Source organism: Vicugna pacos, chromosome 3, assembly GCF_048564905.1.
Source record: "Vicugna pacos chromosome 3, VicPac4, whole genome shotgun sequence".
In the NCBI taxonomy this organism is placed as follows: domain Eukaryota; kingdom Metazoa; phylum Chordata; class Mammalia; order Artiodactyla; family Camelidae; genus Vicugna; species Vicugna pacos.
The window spans coordinates 56525861-56548321 of NC_132989.1; the positions used below are offsets into that span (position 1 = coordinate 56525861).

The 22461-nt window shown below is 35.0% G+C and overlaps 1 protein-coding gene across 10 annotated transcripts in view; it reads left to right on the top strand.

Annotated features, from left to right (window-relative positions):
- MCTP1 (multiple C2 and transmembrane domain containing 1) overlaps window positions 1-22461 on the top strand; it is a 604116-nt gene that overhangs the window by 365232 nt on the left and 216423 nt on the right. For 6 of the 10 annotated variants that reach the window (XM_072958382.1, XM_072958381.1, XM_031673952.2 and 3 more), the window contains 3 exons: window positions 7443-7522; window positions 11901-12009; window positions 20330-20368. In XM_072958382.1, the coding sequence (XP_072814483.1) occupies window positions 7443-7522; window positions 11901-12009; window positions 20330-20368 (228 nt within the window). The remainder of the gene's footprint in view (window positions 1-7442; window positions 7523-11900; window positions 12010-20329; window positions 20369-22461) is intronic. The other 4 variants (XM_072958380.1, XM_072958377.1, XM_072958379.1 and 1 more) reach the window with 1 other exon arrangement.

Consider the following 22461-nt stretch of genomic DNA (forward strand, 5'->3'; position numbering starts at 1 on the left):
ATTTCTGTGTATAAAATAGATAAACAACAAGAATCTACTGTATAGCACAGGGAACCATATTCAGTTTATTGTAATGAGCTGCAATGGAAAAGAATCTGAAAAATATATATGTATGTATGTATATATATATAACTGAATTGCTTTGCTGTAGGCCTGAAACTAACGTTGTAAATCAACTACACTTCAATAGAAAATAAGGGAAAAAAAAATCCGTGTAATCTAGCAAGATGAAACACTTAAACAGAACACAGCCTTTGTGTTTTCAGATTTTACCAGGGGGTCTGCCATTCCTCTTTGCAAGCAAAATGCTTTACTGGGAAGGTGAGGAGGAAAGATACCAGAGGGAAAAAAATACCTGCCTCTATTATGTTACCAAAGATGGAAAAAAAAGAGGAGTATTTCTTCTTAGTTCATGTAGTTTTTGTTTTGTTTTTTAAAGAAAAAGAGGAAGAAGAACTTATGGAAGGAGTTAACCTTAATTCCTTGTTTTGCTTTCAAACTTGACTTCCATTTAATTCGTACCTCTAGATACCTATTTTCTTTTTGGCTCCTGTGTTCTGACTATCCATTCAGTGACCAAACCTTTTTCTCCTTTTACCACATCACATGCCCTGCCTTTTCTCTAAGTTGTCACAACTGGCATATGAGCCCCAAATCTCACATGATCACTCTTTAAGCAACCTCTGGGCATCCTCCTTCCCCTCAGATCTTCATTTGTGTTGCTTCTAGTTGTTTTCTCCATAGAAAGGAAAATATAATCAAGATATTATTAAAATCATAGCAGGGCTGTTTATAAAATCAATGAAAAGAGAATCTCCTAAGCATTTAGTGGATAAGTTTCTAGAGGTCATATGGAGAATAGAGACCTGTATTTGCATTAAGTTATTTCAAATGGACATTGGCTAAAGGAAATCAGTTAACTAGAATTAGTGGACTATCTTACAATGCACAATGTGTGCCGACCCAGAATTACGGGTGTGAGAGATCCACAGCCAACCCTTCCCCCACCAAAGGGAAGACCTCGGTGTCAGAGATGTTTCTCCCCTGCTCCTCACCTCTAGAGAGAAAGAAATATCTACATGAGAAAAAAGGAAGCATCTACATAATAAAGAACTGAGATAAGGAATAAAAAAGAAATTTAAAAAAAACAAGTTGGATGAAAGTTTTACTTCTACAGAGGTTTAGATGTGAGTTAGAGCAGCTAAGTGTCCAGGAATGGCTTGGAAAGGAATGTTGGGATCTCATTTCATGTCCCTTAAGAGAAAAATTACGGAAGAAGAGAGTTTCTTTTTAATTGCTTTTGCTGTGGATCTGTTTCTTTAACGAGGTAGTAGTCTGTGACAGAACCATGTGGATCTCCAGTCTTTAAAAGGGTTACAAATGAACATCCCAATATTACACAGATACATTAGATCATGGTTGTGTCCTTCTACCGTTCTCTCATTTTCAAGCTTGAGAATTCATCTCTGTAGAAATCCAGATATTGAATGTGTATTTCAAAAGGAGTATCATAATAGGCTCAAAAGCAAACAAAACTCTGAAGTACAGAGAAAACAAGTGGTGACAAAAAATTTTTGCTTGGCTTTGAGAGAGCAACGGTATATACACATATATACTGAAAATGGAGACAGTGACCCTGGTTAGTGACATTCTGGGAGCAAAGAAGCTTGGAGAGAAAACTCAAGTGTTGTTTTGTTTTTGTTTTTGTTTTTGTTTTTTACCACTATGAGTTTCTAGAGTACAACATTGTATGGCCACAACTTAATATAGAAGATATGTAGTGAATTGTAAAAGATTTGATGCTTTTTTTTTTCCATTTCTACATAAGAAAAAATAAGTTTAACAGAAATCACACTGGCCTCTCAAACAGTGGTTCAATCAGAAAGTAACAGTATTTCTGTGTGATAATTTATACTTTTTAATATACATTGATATTTGTCATTTGATTTTCATTTTCTGTACAATGCATAGAGTTGGGTTTTTTTTGAAAAAAAGTGTCTGATGTTCAGCTTTGCTTTCCCCATGTTTTGTGTTATCCACTTTTGCCTAACCTTGGAATGCGCAGAAATCTAAATCAAATACATTGGTGGAAATGACATTTTAACTAGAATTTCATGCATTATTTTTATTGCCTCTACACAACCCTGTGTGATTGACTTCTATATGGTGCCCACATTATCTGTGATGAGAGATTAATTTTGCTTGAAAAATTTATTAGGGACCAACAGATTCTGTAGTGACAGGTAATATGAAAATGCATCCATGAACTCGATGGTTAGAAAATATTGTCTTCGACTCTCCTAGCTGTAGTTAAGGGAAAAAGAAGTCCATGGGCACACTGTAATCTGATTTCTATCACTGTGAAGATTACCAAGGGAAACAAAATTCAGTTCTAAACTAAGGTTATAAAATCACACTAAAGTTACAGTACTTGTACCATTTCTAGTAAAAACAAAATTTTTAAAAAATCTTGGAACTGTCATTTTAAAATCCTATGGACAAAATAAATAAATACATTTTCCAGTTGGTTGGAATTCATATAGTTTTTAATTTTAATAAAAAAGAGAATATTCCTTCAATACTGAATGACTTCACAGTAAGGGCAGGTGAAAACAAGGCTGTAGGAATGGGCTTGAAAAATACTTGTCATAGAGTAGCAGTCGAATCTGGGAGTTAAAATGCAGTGCTTTTAATTGAGACAAGAGCCACTGGAGCCTGCTCTGTATCCACAGGGATGCTCCAACATGCATCTTAAATAATGGGATAAATACAGCATCCGTTTCAGTTGAATTAAATTCAGATTCTCCAGTGTAATTTCATTGCCACTATCATTCCAGGTACACAGGTACAAATCTGGAGATTTGCATATTAAGTTGGAGTGCTCTAATAAATAATGGAAAGATTTAGGTAACTAGGAAAATTATTCTGTTTGGAGCCATAGTACTGTTTCTAAGATTGTCACTTTAACAAAACTGACAGTTTCTTAAATAACTCATATCTATCCAAGCTTAAGATTTAAAATTGTGAAGGTGCTTTTAGTGTAGGTCAAGCTAAGGACCATGTTATTGCCCTGTCCAAAATTATTTCTCAGTAGGTTTTAAGGGCCCTAAAAGAATGTCATAGACCAATGACCCTCAGCCTTGGGTACATTAGAATTATCCATGAAGTTTTAAAGAATCTAGATATACAAGTGTCTCCTCCAAGAATTCTGATTCAGAATTTCTTAGTTGGAGTCCAGGCTTCTATATTTTTAAAACACATGAGGTTATTCTCATGCACTGCTTGGGTAGGGAGACATTTTTCCAGACACTTAAATGCAAACAACTGAATAGTTGGAATGGAAATATTTTTGCCACATAAACCACAGAGCACCCAAACAAAATTATTGCAAAGTTAGAAGATGTTTGTATTATCTTACATGTTTTGTCTTGTATGGTTCAAAAATATTTCCTAAATGCATAAATCGAGGATCTCAACTGTTTTAGACAAGAAAACAAAAAGGGAAGTAAAGCAAAGAAACAAAAAAGCCTGGCTGAACTTGCTTTTTGTTTATGGACAAAGACCATGTGATGTTATTGAGTCTTGGGAAGTTGGAATTTGCAGTCATAGCTTCATCATCATAATAGCTACCATTTATTGAGCACTGAGCTAAGTGCCAGATCTGCATTATCTCATGTAATCCTTACAGTAACCCTACACCTAACTGCTCTCATCTCCATTTTGCAGGTGAATGGGGCGCAGAGAGGTTATGAGTTTGCTAAAGTCCACCCAGCAATTAAGCAACCCAGTTTCTATTTTCAATTAAGGGTGACTAATTGCAATGGCCACAGTTAGGCTTTGTTTTATTTTGTTTGTTTTATAGTATCAATTCCATGACTTAAAGTTTAATTACTCTTTTATGGTGAAATGGTTATTTTGAAGCTGTCTGGATACGAAAATGAATCACGGACATACTTGCTGAGTAGAATCTTGTATCTTGGGTCGTATTATATAATCTGGTTACCTCTCCACTTCCCATTCCCATTATGCTTCCTTGTTTAACTCACATGCCACCCTCTCTCATTGTCCTCCTGAGCATCTTATATAAAACAACTGTCCCCATCTCTCCCATACCCTGAGATATATTTCTCTAATGGCACTTACCACTACCTAACATACTTTTTTGTTTATTGTCTGCATCCCCCAATACGTGAGCCCCAACAAATCAAAGACTTATTTTGTTTATTGCTGTATTTCCAGAGCCTTGAATGGTATTTGGTACATTGCAGGTGCTCACCAATGTTTTTGGAGTAAATGGATGAAAAAGTACCTGAATCATTTGAACTGCTAGATAAAAACTCCCCTGAAGTCATAATTTCCTATGAGCATTTCATTCATTTGAGCCAACAGATTCCCATTCATGTTGAAGCCAGTATGAGTTGAGTTTTCTGTTACTTGCACCCAAAAGCATTTAAACTGATGCATTCCCTCATGCAGTTTTCTTGATAAACAATTGAATCAAGATACTCAATAAACTCGATTAGAATAAAACATTTGTGTTCTAAACTCACTTGAGAATGAAGAGATGTGTTACCGAGTCCCAAGCAACTTCTATCTAATATTAACCTCATGTTTCCAACTCATGGAGCAGACGGTCTGTGAAAGCCAGGATCTCTTCTGAATTGTTCACATTTGAATTCCCAGTGCTTTTTCCCAGAATGGGCGCCCAAGTTATACTTGTTCAGTTTAAATATGCTCAGTATGTTCGACTTAAATATGTGTCCGAAATCCATTACAAGATTTGAATCTGACCTCTTTGTAGCCCTGGGATTTAGGAGCAAGTTACATAAACATTTTAAGCATTGGATTCCTTATCCAAAAAATAGAAACAATACTTTGTTCACTGAGTTGTGTAAGAATGAAATTTTAAAATCTAGACAATGTGTTTAACCCAGCGCCTAACATAGCGTAAATGATGAGTAAACATTAATCAGCATTACCTGTGCTCTATAGTGTAGTGAGAGTACCTTTTCCTATTTGATCTCTCTTCTCTGCTCCATGTTTCTGGTGCTCCACCTAGGGCAGTGCTCCCTCTGACAAATAGTTTATAGAGCTTGAAACCAAATTGCATAGCTAATAATTTAATTAAAGAGTGGATTCTGATGTTTCCATTCTTTTTCATTTTTATGCCCTGCCTGATAAATAGGAATTGAAAACCAAAATAAACACCTAGCATTAGCATGGTAGGAAAGACTCTCGCCATGAAAATACAGAGTTTGAATGTTGACTCACCAGTTGGGCTATCTACTACTCATTTCACTGGATTCGCAGCTCTCCACTTCCTAGATGTGGGTGTACCTCAGGTATTCTCTGGATTATATGTCACTCTAGTCTCCCCAAGATTTCAGGTCTTCAGCTGATACAATTAGAAGAGATTACACAAGAAAAATTTCTCTAATTTTGGTGTAAATTTTACATTGTGAAGTACCTTGCTGCAGCCATTTGCAAAAACTGAGCTGTCAGTCAGTTGCATACGATGTGCACTATATCCATGTGCTGTGTCACTGAGCCGATGACTAAAGCTCAGAAGTGTAAGTGATCAAGGAGAATATTTATTGCAGGACTGCTGTGCTTTCTACAACAAATGTACTCCTGAAAGGTTGTCTGTAAATCAAATGACTAAAAATGGAGTACTTTAAAAGGCATTAGAGGAGTTGATAACTTAAATCAATCCCTTAGGACTCTTCAAATTTAAGAATCCTTTTGTAATGCAAAGTATTTATATTTTTTTTGTTTAAATATCAATTTTTAATATATTAAGTTTGTTTAAATTGAAGTACACCCGTACTAGAGAAAAGAAAAAAGAAAAAACAGTAACTGATGTGAGGCTTCTGTACATATTATTCCCTCTACTCAGAGCTTTCTGACTTGTGCCAGGAATTGGGCTGAGCTATGGGTTCTCTCAGCCAAATGGATTCACACAGCCTGGAGAGTCCATTGGTCTGGGTCCTCCATTCAAGAGAGACTTGGCTGTTTATGCTCATATATTCCAGTGTGCAGTGCAAAGATTTTCTGTTTGGAAAGGTCTAGAACATAGTTCTAAACTTCATCTAGTAGCATTTATTTCCATCTTAAGAGCTTTCCTGATCTCCAATGTAATTTTTTTCTTTCCAGCCCCTGTTCTTTTCTCTACAACACAACACTTACCAAAATTTATAATTATATCACCTGTGTACTTCCTTGTTTAACATCTGTTTAACTCAATGTGTAACACATTGTCTGGCACTTAATAAGTATTTAATCAATATTGGCTTAGGGGATAAATGAGTAAGAAAATGTTTAAATGGGTGGAAATTAGCCAACTTCCAATTAGGTCGAGTTCTCTGGAAATGGCGCCATCTGACCTAGCTCCGAGCTCTCCAGCCTCCTTCTACTCTCCATCTTTCTCGGTTTGCTGCAGCCACGCTGGCTGCTGGCTGATCCTTGAACATGGTAGTCATATGCTGTTTCCTCCACCTGAGCCCTCTTCCCATTCTAGTGGCTCAGTCCTTCTCGTCAATGCAGATTATACACAAACACACTTCCTCCCAGAGGCCTCCCTGGACTCTCAATATAAAATATCAGCTCCCTTGGACTTTAGTCTCCATAGTGCTCCTCACTGAACAGTAGATATCTATTTGGATTTTTATGGACTGTTTCAGCCAGTAAACGTAGGGTCCAAAAGGTCAAGGACATCTCCTGTCTTAGTCCTCATAGTATGAATGAGAACCATGGAGAGTACAAAGAAGAGAAATTTCGTTTGACAGAGGAAAGAAATATGTTCTCTCTCTTTTTCTTTCCGTGTTGTTGTTGTTAGTCACATTCAGATTATCCCCTAACCATTGCTTGTGACAATAAAAACTTAATTTGGCCTTAGTATAACTTTATAAAGTGCTTTAATCATAATATTCTTAAAATTTGCTTATTTGTATGTTTAAAATGGCATTGTCCTATAATATCAGAATATATCTTCAATGACCTGAAAAGTATGAAGAAATTGGAATCATATCTTCATCACCTGTAGCTCAGAATGAAGGACACATTTCTTGGATTTTCTACCAATTCACTTTGCCTTCTAATAATGCTAATAGCCTTTCTGTAATGAGGGGGAAATATTTTAAGACTGTGGTTCCCACATTTTTGATGATTTACTGTATTTTGTTTGATTTTGATATTCATCTTCTTTAAAGTTCTATTTTATAGAAATCAGTCATTTTAATTACAAAATTAAATGTAATTTCCTTTGAATGTTTGGTAAGTCTGTAGTATTTCAAAAGACAAATTTTTTAAATTAAAAATAAAATTTTAAAAATAAGAAATTTTATTGATGACAGAGACAGCCAGTGTTTTATAATGAAGACGCTGTCATTTAAAGCTTATATTGGCATTATTTATGATAATGTCTCATTTCTTTGGCTCCTTAGGTATTTGACTATGATTTTGGACTACAGGATGACTTTATGGGCTCAGCCTTTCTGGATCTCACACAACTGGAGTTGAACAGGTAACTTTTGAACTGTTGTAATACCACTACCTGTTGTTATGAAGTTGGTCCTGTGTCACAGAAAATGTTGACAAATCTGGATTCTAATCGCTGTTATGTCATTTATGGTTGTGATAGCCAAACATCCCTCAAGTATATCTTTCTCATTTACCCACTGGAAATAAGAGCATCTTCTCTCGCTATTTCCTTCAACAACAACTATTCAACAGAAAAATTCTTAAGACACCTGCTCTATCCCCCAGACTATGCTGAGCACCAGGAATCTAGACTGAAGATGCATTCCTTGCTTTTGGATTGCTGGTGTGGTTGTAGAGAGGCATAAAGAAGATTGCACATGTTAATTAATCATCATTAGTGATTTAAGAATGAGGCCACCATATCGGAAATAAAACATGTACACTTTGCTTCAAATAGAGCAACACTCTTACCACTTGAGCCAAAGTAGAATCTGAGATCATCAGTCATCCTGGGTTACCAGAGTGGCCTGAAAGTGGAGGCAAATACAGTGGAGGTTGTATTTACTCTGTTACCTTAGCTTATCATTGCTTGACTAGGTGTAAAGTAATGATTAGTTATAAATAAATTAGTATTACTAATATTAACCATTCCTTGCACCTAATTATGGGCTTATATTTTTAAATGTATTTCAACATAGAAGCTAAGAATTGATTAATACTATAAGAAGAAACAAATTGTCTCTAACATGTCAAGCAGGGCTGGAATGGGTTGCATAGGTAGCTGTGAAATGTTCTTTCGTGGTTTTGAAGAGATGCTTTAGATGATCATGTCATATCCTGTGGCAGGAAGAGTGGAAAGCAGGGCAGCAGAGTAAAGGGCCAGATCACTCCCTTCGATTTTAAGTGTAGATGGAATATAAATAGTGGAACCCGTATGTGTTACAGTCTGAGCTCAGAGATTGGTCTTCCAACAGCCATTTATGCCTCAAACTGGACAAAAGAGCGGCCTTTTCTGTACTTCCTGTGTGTCCTTCATTCCAACCCAGAGTCTAGCGCCAGCCTGACCTCGGGGTGATTGCTGGCTCCCCGCCTCACCTTGGCTGTAGGAAGCCCTGGATGGTGTTGTGTGTAGTCCATCATGAGAACTGTGCTCCAGCTGGAGTCAACTCTGCCATCCTTCTGTGAAGACCACAGTTATTTTCTCTGCAGGCTCTGCATGAGGCTATGCAAATTGCTAGACTGAATCACAGAGTCCCAATTTCTCTTTTTCTATTAAAGATATTAAAAATGGAAAAAACATCAGATGGTTAAAAAAATGAAACAATTATATACAAGCATTTGGTGTTTATTTTGCCACATTACTTATTTTATATATTTAGCTAACTCTTTCCTCCCCTCAAAACTACATAAACATCAAATTACTACTTTAAAAAATCACAAGTCTGTGTATGCAATTACATTCTCTGTATAGAAATCAGTAGTCTCTGGGTGTAGACAGATGGCTAATAAGAGTATGTGTATAAACACTTAAGCCACTATATAGTGCATTAAGGTATGGGAAGAAAATAATAGATAAACATCATAAAGCAATTGCAAATATTCTTAAATCTTTATCATGTAATCATAAAAATGTAATGAAGTCTTCTATTAATTTCCATATGTAATTATTACTACAGGAAAAACAAACCAAATCAAATCGTAACCCATATAAACATATATGTGTGTGTATACATATGCCTATGTATATGTGTATATGTACAAATATATATAAACTATGATGCCTAATGTGCATTTGTTAAAATAAAAGGAACAAGTTATTCCTATCAAACCATAATGGTTAGTTATATAACCAAATTCATATTGGAGCAATTTGCATCACAACTGTTATAACTTATGTACATTACCAGTCTGATAGGTTACTTATGTTTCAGTTAAAACTCCAACATCAAAAAACTCTTCATACTTTTTATAACATCATTCCTTGAATTGGTAAATTGAGCATCATGTGAAAGTTTCCTAATGTTGTAAAAGCTTAGCATTGAAAAGTACCTGTGGTTCCCAAAATTATTTGGGGACCCTTGTAAATATATAGATTTCCAGACCCCCACCCCTTCTCTACGGAACCAGAGTCATCATGGGTAGAGTTCAGGATTATGCACTTTTTTAAAGCTTCCCATTTGATCCTGAAATGCAGACATGATTGAAGGTTTCTATTAGCACCAGCTTTCCTCATTGAGCCCTCCTCTCCCCAGTACTAGAATCCAGCAGGATCATTTACTAAAAGTTAAGCTCCATGAAGACAATTATCTTTGGTCCTGACCACTGATTTTCACCCAGAACCTAGTACAGTGTGTGGCATTTCATACGTATTTAATACATGTTTTTGTGAATGAAATGAATAATTGATTGAACAAGCAAGTGAACATTCTTAATTTGCCAACATTTCAAGAGTCAAGTTTGGCGCTGAACGTTCCACAGTCCCTTAGGTTTATGGAGGGCCTGAACCCCTATTTGTTCAGTATGGACAAAAGTTATTACCTATGCACTGTCCATCGAATGTATATTTTGCATTATGTTCTAGAAATTGTTGTGGGTAATGTTGAGTAATTCATAAATTCTTTCTCAGAGATACTCCTCTAATTCTGAAACCTTCCAAGTGTTGATCACTTCTTTTCAGTATTGGTTTCCTTGCATTTCTGACTCTAAAAATTATTTAGTCATAGGTTTAAATAGCTAAAAGTAGAAGCATTATCTTAAATATTAGAAGTTATTTTGAATAACTATCCATTGTTTTTAAAGTATGTTTATAATGTATATCAGGCAAATTATATTTTAGAGTTTCCTCTTCTCTCATTTGTTTACTCTAAATTATACTCTTGATTTTAAAAAAAAAATTTTAAAGAACTGAAAAGATGGTAGTGGTCAATAAATGACCATCATTTAATTCTTGGACTCAAATTTATAGAAAATAATTGCTATTGCATTCTATATGTTGAGAGATCATAGAGAAGGGCCTTGCAGGCTTCTCAGTACTGCTGTGCTTTCTTGGCCTTCCCAGCAACCCCGTGGCCTTTCTAGAACCCCATGAAGGACTGAAACTTATGTAGTGAATCCAAGTATACCCAACTGGCCCATGAGTTACTGGATAACTTAATATATTTATCATATTTTAATAACAAAAATTGTACCTGGAAAGTAAAGGAAGATAAAATTACTTTTCTTTGAAAAAATAATAAATTGTTGACTTAAAATATATTTTGGCTTATTAACTTAATGACTGTCCAAAATATTTTTATTTTTATATATATATATATTGATTGATTGATTTATGAAGCATAATTGACAAACAGTATTGGTTTCAGGTATACTATATTGTGGTTCAACATTTATATACATTACAAAATGATTTCAGTAAGTCTAGTAGCCATCTGTCACCATAACAAGTTATTGCAACATTGTTGACTACATTCTCTATGCTGTATGTTAAATCCCCATGTATTTGTTTTATGACTGGAATTTTGTACCTCTTAATCCCCTTTATCTACTTAGTCCACCCCCCACAGCCCTCCATTCTGGCAACAAATAGGTTGTTCCCTGCATCTATGCATCTGTTTTTGCTTTGTTTGTTCATTTGTTCTGTTTTTTTAGATGCCACATATAAGTGAAATCATATGGTATTTTTTTTGTCGAATTTGTTTTACTGAGCATAATACTCTCCAGGTCCATCCATATTGTTGCAAATGGCAAGATTTCATTCTTTTTTATGGCTCATATTCCTTTGTATATGTAGCCCACATCTTCTTTATCCATCCATCTATCAATGGACAGTTCGTTTCCTTCCATATCTTGGCTATTGTAAATAATGCTGCAGTGAACATAGGGGTGCATGTATCTCTTCCAATTAGTGTTTTCATTTTCTTTGGATAGATACCCAGGAGCAGAATTCCTGGATCACATGGTAATCCTATCTTTAGTTTTTTGAGGAAACTCCGTACCTTTTTCTATAGTGGCTGCACCAATTTAAATTCCCACTAACAGTATTCAAGGGTTCCTTTTATCCATAACCTCAGCAACACTTACTTGTTGCTTTTTTGATAATCACCATTTTGACAGGTGTGAGGTGATACCTCATTGTAGTTTTGATTTGCAAAACATTTCCTTGATAGTGATTTTGAGCATCTTTTTATGTGTCTGTTGGCCATTTGCCTGGCTTCTTTAGAAAAATGTCTGCTCAGGTCCTCTGCTAATTTTTAAATCAAATTGCTTGTTTATGATATTGAGCTCATGAGTTCTTTATATATTTTGGATATTAAACCCTTATTAGATGTATCATTTCCAACTCTCTTTTCTCATCAGTAGGTTGCCTTTTGTTTTGTTGATGATTTTCTTCATGCTCAGAATCTTAATATTTTATATCATAGGCCCACAGATGTGACCTTAACACTGAAAGATCCCCATTATCCTGACCATGACCTTGGAATCATTTTGCTCTCAGTTGTCCTTACACCTAAAGAAGAACACAGGGATGTGGTAAGTTCCCCCACAGCCTAGTAGTAGCTTTCTTGCTCTCACTTGTTTGAATGTCCTGAACCTTCTTTGAACCCAGAGGTAATATTAAAGAGAAGCAGCATAAGAAAATCTGACCTGTTCTTTGTTTCTGTGAGTATCCTGGGTATCGCTAGTCCAGGTGAATTACATCTTTTGCATTCAAATTTCCTATTCTATTCTCCATATCACAGCTGCTTGTTGTAAATAAGGGACACATGTGCATTTTTGTCATAATTTTATTTTTCAATTTCAGACATGTTATATTGTAGCAAATGGTAGTATTCATTCAGGGATTACATTTATTAGTGAATTGAATATTGGAAATTCCACACTAAGGTATCCAGACCCTACTATTTTGATTGTATTATCAGGTGTACCATGACAAAGGAAATAAGTGGAAATTATAATAGAGTTTCTGCTTTCTGCTATTTGTCTGATGAATGATAAGTGAGTACTTTTCATCTTCTGGATGGGCTTCCTCATTAGTGTTCCCCTTTTTCCAGCCCTGGCTGTCTGTACTTCCTTGTACATCATGCTGCTGTGAGAAACTGACAAGGAATACAGAGGAGTCACTTACTCCAGCTCTGTTGAAGTGACATTAAAAAACATCAGGTTTAACCTGCATCGATATGCCTGCCAGTGTACATTTTGCCACAATTTACCAAAGATTATTTATTAGACTCAGTGTACTTTCATATAATGGGAGCTACTCTCACTAGTTCTGATTGCAACACATTTTAGGAGTAGACATAATTTTTTAGGCACATTTAAATACTCTATTTCAACAGTGTGTGTATTGCTATCTTAAAATAATGCATGATTCAAGATGGTATAGGTTTCGTGTTGGAAAGGTATTATTGGCATTTTTCCCTAGGTTGTAGATAAAAGTAGTGAATTCCAGCTTCACATTTGGAAGTGTTTTAAACTCACTGAAAAACTCACCCTTTTCAAAGTGTTTTTTTCTCTAAGCTTTTAAAAAATAGTGAGCACACATATTCATATATGATATTTGCTACTTATGATTAACATATCTATACTTCATTTAGCAAGAAAGAAAATTTTCTTTTCCAAGTACTGTCAAATAATACCTATGGTGAGAACTTAGCACAGTGAAAGAAGATGTGTGTGTGTGTGTATAGGCCCAAGTGTGCGGACGGAAAGGTAGGTGAGGAAATTTTTTCACAGAGAACAGAAATAAAAGCCCATCATTTTAGAGTCATCAATTCAGAATACATTATTTCACCCAGTACATGCCAAGGAGTATAGCCTAGCTAGCTAATCCATATACAGGAATAAATTATAAATGTTCATTTATTGCTTTATTCAAACAATCCTGGTATTCACCAAGAACCTCCTATAAGCCAGGTCCTGTGCTAGACCCTGGGGATACAATAGAACTGCTATCCAGTGGAGAACTTGGAAACCAAATAATCGCTGAAGGAAATGTAAAATGGCAACTGTTTTAAGTGCCATGAAAAAGAGGTACATATGCTGTACAGTAAATACAGGCAAATTTGTTCTAGTTATGGGAACAGGGATTCTTTAAGGAAGTCAAATGGGAGATGAGGTCTGAAGTGTGAATAGGAGTTAATAAAGAGAACAGGAAGAGAGAAAGTATTTCAGGCAGCGGAGATAGCACATGCAAAGGCCCTGTGGCTACAGAAACCAGGCTGCACTCCAAGAATTGAAAAAGTATCAGAGCTTAAGAGAAGGTGAAAGCACACAGAGTGTGGGAAATCCTGGTGCAGGATAGCAGTGGAAAGGAGATGCCCAGAGTGCATAGGGACTGTTGGCCATGTTAAGTTTGTGGTCTTTCCCCAAAGAGCAATGGGGAGCCACTGAAAATCTGTAAATAGGAAGTGGCATAATTATATTCATCTTTTAAAGACAGCTGTGTAGATGCATTGTAGAAAACAGATGAAAGCATTAGAATGGATGCTTGAAAGCTAATTAGGAAGCTATTTTAAAAATCCTGTTGGAAGATGATGGAGACTTGGATTAGAATTGTCAGAGGTGAGATGGAGAGAAGTGAATAAGTTTATCTATAGGAGGTAAAAATCAACAAAATTTAGTGATAGAATATTTCTGTTTTGGGTATTCTTTGTTATTTTAATGAAGGGCAACACTTCATAAATGAAAATACTCGAGTGCCTGAGGTCTTATATGTCCCCAAGTCATCCAAACTGGCAATATTACTGGGGGTCCAAATGAGATGACAGCTATTTTAGTTATTGGGTGATTTGATAATGGAGATTTTATTTACGTTAAGTGAATATTTATTAAATACTCTTCCATGAGACTGAAGTTCTGAGGTATCAAGTTTGTATCAAGAGATGCAATGATGAAGCTGCTGAGTTGTTATAAATTGCACAGAAATACATGTCAGCACAGGCAAAATGGTCCCCAACATTAATTTTTCTTCAACAATTCTTGCAGAAATCCTTCCATCTCCATTGCTGCTCAAACTTATTTAGGCACAATGTCTTTCTAATTAGGAAAATATTAAAAAATAAAAATTAAAAAATACTTAAAAATATTACAGTGCCTGGTTGCTGAATATCAGTGATTTATCAAACATGAATTGGAAGGAAAGCAGGTTACATGAAACAGTTACACATCAAAAATCTGGTATTAGTAATCTTTTCTTCCTTTCCCTTTCTCTTTATTTTATCTCTCCAGTCACATTCACCCTTAACACAAAGAGTTCTTCCTGAAATCTTCATGCCATTTTCTTGATTCAGATCTCTTTGGCCACCTCAACTTTTTGGAAGAAATCTTTTACTGCCAAGTATTTTTTATTCACTGCCTTATTCATGCCTCCCCCTGCACAGTCTTAAATATCATTGGATTTATTCTGCTGCAGCAGCTGAAAAACAGTGTTTCCTTCCTTCCTATACTCAGTTGACTCTCACCTGGCTTCTCTCTGGTTCACCAGAGAAGCAGATGGCTTATCAGAGCCTGCTGCCTCAGAAAAGGCACAGGGTTGCAGCCTGTACCAGAGCCAGCCTCTGGCTGGTCAGCCCTCTTGGCCTCAGCCACACCTGAGAAGCAGAGAGAAGGGTGACCAGTGTGGCTGTATTGGCTCCTCCTCGTGGATGTGATCAGTAGCCGGGAGCACAGGGTTGGTTGTTGAGAAGTGAGCTAGGTCAGGGAGAGAGGAGGAGGCTGAAAAGACCCATACAGGAAATTCTTTTGGGATCCCCAGTATCCTGGCTAGTCTGATCCCTAGATTTGAATTGGGGTTTCTAAGCATATGCTTTACATGATGAAAATTTCTAACAAAGACACATAAATTTACTTTTTTTCCCTTTGTTATTTTGGTCTGTATAACAGTTCTGTAGCTATTTTATGACGATCTCTAAAGTTGGTAAGCAGCACTAGTTAGGAGACTTTGAAACTCTGAATAAGAACCATTTGTAGGCATCTATTAAAAATTTTTATCAATCATCTATAAACATTGTGCCAAGTTCTATAATTAGCCCTTTCTTCTTCTTCTACGTTCAGTGACCTCTGGTTATTTCTCTAATTAAATGGAAACTCCCAATGAAGGACACTAAGGCTCTCCAACCAGTAACACATATTCCCTCTCTTGTAACCTCTGTCCCAGAGATACAGAATCCTACATAGCTCACCTCTCAAGTCCAAGCTTTCTTCAGTGCATTTGTCCCACATAAAATATACCTGTACTGTGCCTTATCTCACCTCCATCCTATACCCTGTCACTCCTGGTAAAAATAATAATAATAATAATAATAATTAACATATATATAAAAATTATTGCTTCTGACTACCTCTCTTAAAATGACTCCTCTCAAAACCTAGTCCAGATTTTATACCTAGTGGTTATTTGATGGGTTGTAGATGAATCTCTGTAAGGATTGGAAGGGATGCTTCAAAGGTCAAGGAAAAGGTATCTTAAGTTTTTTTTTTTTTCCTTACTTCAGTATTCAAGTCCCTGAGGTTGTCACAAACGATATGGGAAATAATCATTTAATTTTCCTTTTGAACTCTTAAAATTATTGTATTAATGATAATCTGATTAAAATCAATCTATATTGCTCTTCTCAAGATTTCTAATGATGATAATGAATTAGAAGCATATCACTGTATTTTCTTCATTTTGTAACATGTCTAATATTAGCTAAATATATTTCTCTGGAATACATTTGAAGTGTTTTGGTTAAAAGCAGTCAGTTATCCAGTGTATCTTCAAATTAAAGTTTTATATGCCTGAAACATATAACACATTCCTGCAGTGAAAAATGACATGTTGAACTTTCACAAATTACCAAAGACCAAAACTTATTGAGAGAAATGCAAACTCAAGGTGCATCCAACCAGAAATCAGTTACTAAATGCTTCACAATGCCATTTAATATTCAGAATGCTGTATAGGAAAGAAACAGGATGATTTTTCATTGACCTTCACAGAGCAAAATTATGAATTCTGTTCTCTCTGATTATTAGCTCAGAAATAGAATCTAAGTTCTTGAGACTTAAGACTTTAGTTAAAAAACTGCATGTTTATTCTTATGCCTCCGTTTATAAAACTTTGGTAAAATATGTTAAAATGGAGAATGAATGATAGGAGTTTCAAGAGCCATTGGCAAATAAATTCTAACCATCAAGTAGGAAATTGAACATCAGTCTTAAGAAAGGCTATCAAAAGTAGGAAGAAACGAGTAATTGGAATTACAAAGTGTTTTAAATCAGTTATCTTGGGAGTTTTTAATACACTGTTCATACTGACAGTATGTTCCATGAATCATGTGTTTGGGATGATTTTTCTTTGTGTGGATTGCTAGTTCTAGAACTCAGTAAAACTGAATAGTGAGTCGAAAACACTATCAGCCTGCTTTATCTACTAAGGCCTCTCAAATGTGCAGTGTCTCACTACAGCTAATTAAGCAGTAAATGTGAGTAATAGCAAAAGTATTTCATAGTTGCTTATATTAAAATTTTCTCCATTGAGTTCATGTTTGGGTCTTTAAAAAAATTCCAGATGTGAACAGTTGTGGATCTATACATGTATGTGTGTGTGTGTGTATTTTTTTTTTTAATTTTCAACATTGTATGTACCAGAAACCAAAATCTTCTTGGTGGGGTGGTGAAGGTAGGCATGCTGATAACTTGCATGATACAACTGCCATTTCTGTTTTAAATGCATGTCCTGTTTTTGGACCTGCAAAAGTGTGTAGTATGTATATGTGTGTCCTGTATATGGTACTTTGGTCTGATAGTGTGTTTGAGTTCTTTCTGGCTCTTTTTCTAGCAGAGTTCAATCCACAGCTTTCTTCATTGGAGAATTTGTGAAATAAAAGTGAGTTAAGTTGTGTGACATGCTCTCTTAGATAACCTAGACCTACAAATTGCTTGGCTAAAGCTAAAAAAAAAAAAAAGAAAAATTTAAGAAACATATGAATTAACCATAGTTGATCTTCAGTGAATTAAAAAATATATATTTTTCTTACTGGTTGATTTTTGAAAATTTTCTGAATTATTCTATAGCTAATATTGAAAAAATATTCTTCTATAAAAATTTAATATATATGTTTTATAATGTGCATTGCTATAATATCTAGCCATTCTGTGATTTTTTATATCTATAGTAGCTATGTAATTGCCTAAAAAAAATCACTGCAATAAAAGATAAAAGCAAAAAATGGATTGAGACGGTAGAATCTTTTAAAAACATAATCAGAGCTGCTGTTCTACCACAGGCATATTTTTTATGCTACTTATTCTGCTTTTATTGGGCTTCAAAGAAAGCTGAACTGCTAATAAAGAATTTGAGTTGTGTAATAGTATTAAATGAGAACACTTTTCAAAACAAATTCATATGTTTCTCAGCTGAAGTTAAGATCAAAGAGCACAAAATAAATCTTATTTTTCTATAATTTGCTTCATCTCCTGTCTTTAACATTCCCCAATCTTTCTCCTCTAACCTGTCTCACAGTTAGCAAAGGTAACAGGCTTGATAGTATGTCTGTTAAATTCCCTTCCCCCCCCCCCCAACTTTTCTACTGTTTTCAGTTTTACTGAATCTACCTGAACCCAACCATCTAAAAAGAAAAGGAGACTTGAGCAGGGGATACTTAAACCCATTGTTTAGCTAGTTGGTTTGGCTCAAGAAGCAGAAATGTTGTTGTAAAATCCAGGGCCATTTTGAGAACCATTGGATCTGATAATTGAACTCCAGAGACTGATTCAGGAAAATAATGAGTTGGTCCTCAGAACTCCCAGATCTTTCATACTTTTACTTAGGGAAATTACTGACTTCGTGTTTGTATCAGTGTCCCAATCTGAAAAATAATACCATGCAGCCTGTTTATATAATTGATTTTGCGAGACAGGAAAAATACCAACCCTATAGTTTGCTTCACACACAGCAGGTTAATTGCATGCAGTGACACTAGTCTGGGAATGTGACTCTCACCAGCAACTGTGAATCTGTGTAATACTGAGTCGTGTTGCCCTGCGATTCAAATTCTCCTTGTGTTCTTAGCCCCTTTTCATAGGATAGCATTTCTTACAAAAATGGAACTTTATAAGATTCTTAGATACTACAGGATGGTGATAAATGGCCGTGAGTTAAGAGATTTTACTTTTTGGTTTATTAATGTTAATTGTTCTCACTTAATTTGACTCAAAACATTGTCCCTAGTTATTACTATTCTTTGTTCATCGAACCTTTGCTCTCTGAGAAGGTTGAACATTTATTGTCTGACTCCTAATGGGGCAGTTGTCATGAACATGGCATACCACAAAAGTATGTCATTTCCAGTTGCCTTTTAGTGGTGATGAGAAGGTGGTGGTGGTGGTGATGACAATGATAATGATGATAGTGACAAGAACTCACTGAACATCAACAACAAACCCAATGGTGGATTTTGTTGCTTCAGAATTGGACATCGGTACTGAGAAAAAATATAAAACAATACCTGACTCCAGTAGAAAAAAAAAATAGAGAATTATCAGGGGAGGGGTCTAGCTCAGTGGTAGAGTGTGTGCCATGCACGAGGTCCTGGGTTCAATCCCCAGTACCTCCATTAAAAAATGAATAAATAAACCTAATTGCCACCCCCCCCAAATAAACAAAATAAATAAAAATGAAAAAATACGGAATTATTGTAACCTTAGGAAATCTGTTACTTATATTTTGATCAATATTTAACACAGAGTATATATAGACAAAATATAACCTATCAAACCACTATCTATAGAAAAGAGGAACATATTCTTGTCTTTGACAATTTTATTATTTTCTCATTTCCTATCCTAGAACTTCTATATAGTTTCTTTGTCTTGATTTAGGCCAAAGGTTGCTTTCTAAATGACTTAGTCTTATATTGAAATCTTTCCTCTTTTGTATTTTTGTAATTTATGAGCAGCTTCTGAAACGATCCAGCTTTATAGTGAATTCTGCTGAAGGAGATGGAGCTCTCAAAGGCACCAGTGCACTTCCTTGATATACAAATATGGCAAGCATTTCCATAAGCTATAGTCTTTGCTACAAATATTCCCTAGTCACTACTTCATCTTCCTTAAAGGTAATGATAAAGCTAAGAGAGGGTAAAGAGGTCATCATTGAGAAATTTTTTAAACTGGGGAGGAAATTAAAAGTCGTTGAATTTTTATGACTCACTTCACGCAAGAGACCATTGATCTTGGGCACTCATCACAAATCTCTATCACCCTTAATCAAAACTTGTAGTCATAAATGCCTCTTATTATGACACGAAAAAGCTAATTTAAAGGATATGTTACGGCTAGACATTTAGCAGAAAGGTCCACTAATAGTCATCACAATATGGAGTGCTTTTTCTCAATTGAAAGCATTTGTAAGCCATAATATAACTAAAGATTACCTGGAAGCAGATAATTTTAAGATGCCGCCAAAGCAGCCGACTTTGAATGTATTTGAAGAGAAAAATTACTAAATACCTGGTAAAGCCATGGTACCTCCTCAGCCTCCACCACCAAAAGGCACAACTGCCAATCCTGAGACTCAGTGGGCTTTTTCCAGCCAATAAGATATTTCAGATTTTCCATTCTATTTAAAATATACTGTCCCATTTCTTTGTACCAAAGAATAAAGCAAATGAACTCTCACCAGAAAGACTGTTTGAATGTTAAAGGTGCTTCTTCTAGCTGCGTGTACATGAAAAACAATTTTTGTCTTGTATAGTTGTTGCTGAAAACTGTTTGCTGTCTAGATGTTAAGCTTCCTCCAAAAAGCAATTGGCTGCCCTACCTTGCGCTTGAGTGATAACATAATGAAAATACTTTATTTCATTTACAGACAATGCTAATGAGGAAGAGTTGGAAAAGATCAAGTAAGGTAATGCTTAGCATGTGATCTTTCAGCTTTTCTTGTTGAGAAGAACTATCAGCTGCTTTCCCAGTCTCTCTCCTTTTTGAACTATTCCATAGGATTTCATCACTCTTCAATTTTTTTTTCTCTCATAAACTTTAAGCAAACCATGTAATGCTTTTAAAGTAAATAGAAATCACCCTGATAAATCACATCCAAGTCATTCTCTTGCTAATCTCTGGTCACTTCTCAGCATCATTCTCAGTGTCTGGTTTCTGTTCTGTGTATCACAGGGTCTAGAAAATGCCTTTGCTTCAGATCAGGAATAAAGTAATGATGCCAGGGTAGGGACAACTCCAGAGAGAAGCAAGATCCATGTAACTTTCTGTTTTTATTCACTGGAAACTGGGTCTCAGATTTTCTAACTCAAAAATCTCTTTCTTGCTTTATCTTTGGCGTGTATAATGCAACAATTTTCCATCGTTGCCTCTTCTCACTTCAAGAAATAAATGGCTCTTGGGAGCGAGAGGAGTTCATGTATGGTTCCTGTAACTTACTAAGCCCTGGCTATTCTTATAACTTGTAAAAAAGGAAAAAAAAAAGGATATAAACTAAGTTTTTAAATTATTCAGTGGTGGTACCACTCTTAGACACAAATAAATACCAAGATAAAACTGACTTTTATATGAATACTTCTTGGAAAATATCAGAGATTTTATTTATAAAAATATTTTTTGCTCGAATTTCTATTTTAAAAAGTCAGTACTCCTTTTGAATAGTGACTAATTTTTTTAGACCCTGGAACATGACGATCTTATCTTCCATTCTGATTGAATCATGCTATTACTGAAATTTTTCTTTAATTTTGTCACTTTTCTTATTATGAGTTAAGAAAATGCTTATATCAAAAGTTTTTTAATTTATGGTGATCTCGTAAGTTGCTTTAACAAGTATTTCTTACTGTAAAAATTTTCTTCCCAGTTATTATAGAATTAATGACCAAAAGATAATTTGGATGATAAAAAAGGTCAGGTCCACATTAAAAATAACTTTTATCATTTTAGTAAAATGAAAAACATTTATTAAGGAAAGTTGGTGAATATTTCTGACTTAGCATTCATTATGTTTTTTACTGACCAAAACAAAGTTTCAAAAATCTTAAAGAAATGTTTGCACCGTTCATATTTGTATTACACTTTTTTTTGTACTTCAAAATTAGTGTTATATTAAAAGTATATATTTTCATATATCTTTAAAAATTCATATAATTTGGCTTTCTTCATTCTGTGTCTATATTATCCAATATCTGTGTAAAAACACTGCAGTCCATTAATATGTAGCAATATCTCTCTTCTAGATGTACTTAATATAAAATGCTAGAGCAAGATACATAGTTTTTAGTATTAATTGGTGGAAATGATCCATTTTATTGTAATATAAAAGAACAAATATAAAGATTCTTTAAATAGTTCATTTAACTTATCTTTAAGTATAAATTAAAATAAATCCATACCTTTTCTTTTGATCTGCAAAGAAATTAAAAATAAATAATAAACATCTTTTCTTCACTATTTGTACATCTTGGAGTTTTTAATTTATTATTAATAATCCAATTGTACATCCAAACTGGTACATTTTCTAGCTTTCCATTGAAGATACAGAATTCCCTGTGTCTAACTCTACACTCACTGGAGTACCTGGCAAATTATTTTTAGTGTGTATGATAATATGGCTTTTGGGGTTTTAGCCTAAGGGATTTTCAATTTTATAAAATTTAATGTAGATATTGAATACTGAGTAGGAGAAAATCATTTGAATTTTTTCCTATGAGAACATACTGAATACCTGATAATTCATTCAGATTGTCACTGTCCCCTAAAACGTGTCATGTTCAACCAGATTAGTGTTACAAGAGCAGAGTGTTAAATTCAAAATCCAGGCAAGGTTTGAAATTTCAGTTACCACCTAGTCTGCCATCCTTCACACACAATGAGACTCCTCCCCCAGTTCTTTCCTCCTAGGACTGAAGGAGAAAGGATGGTGTTCAAGTCAATTGTGCTTCTTGGGAAACTAAGGGATAAATGACATACTCTGTAGTTTTGTGTATCGCTGTTACTGTG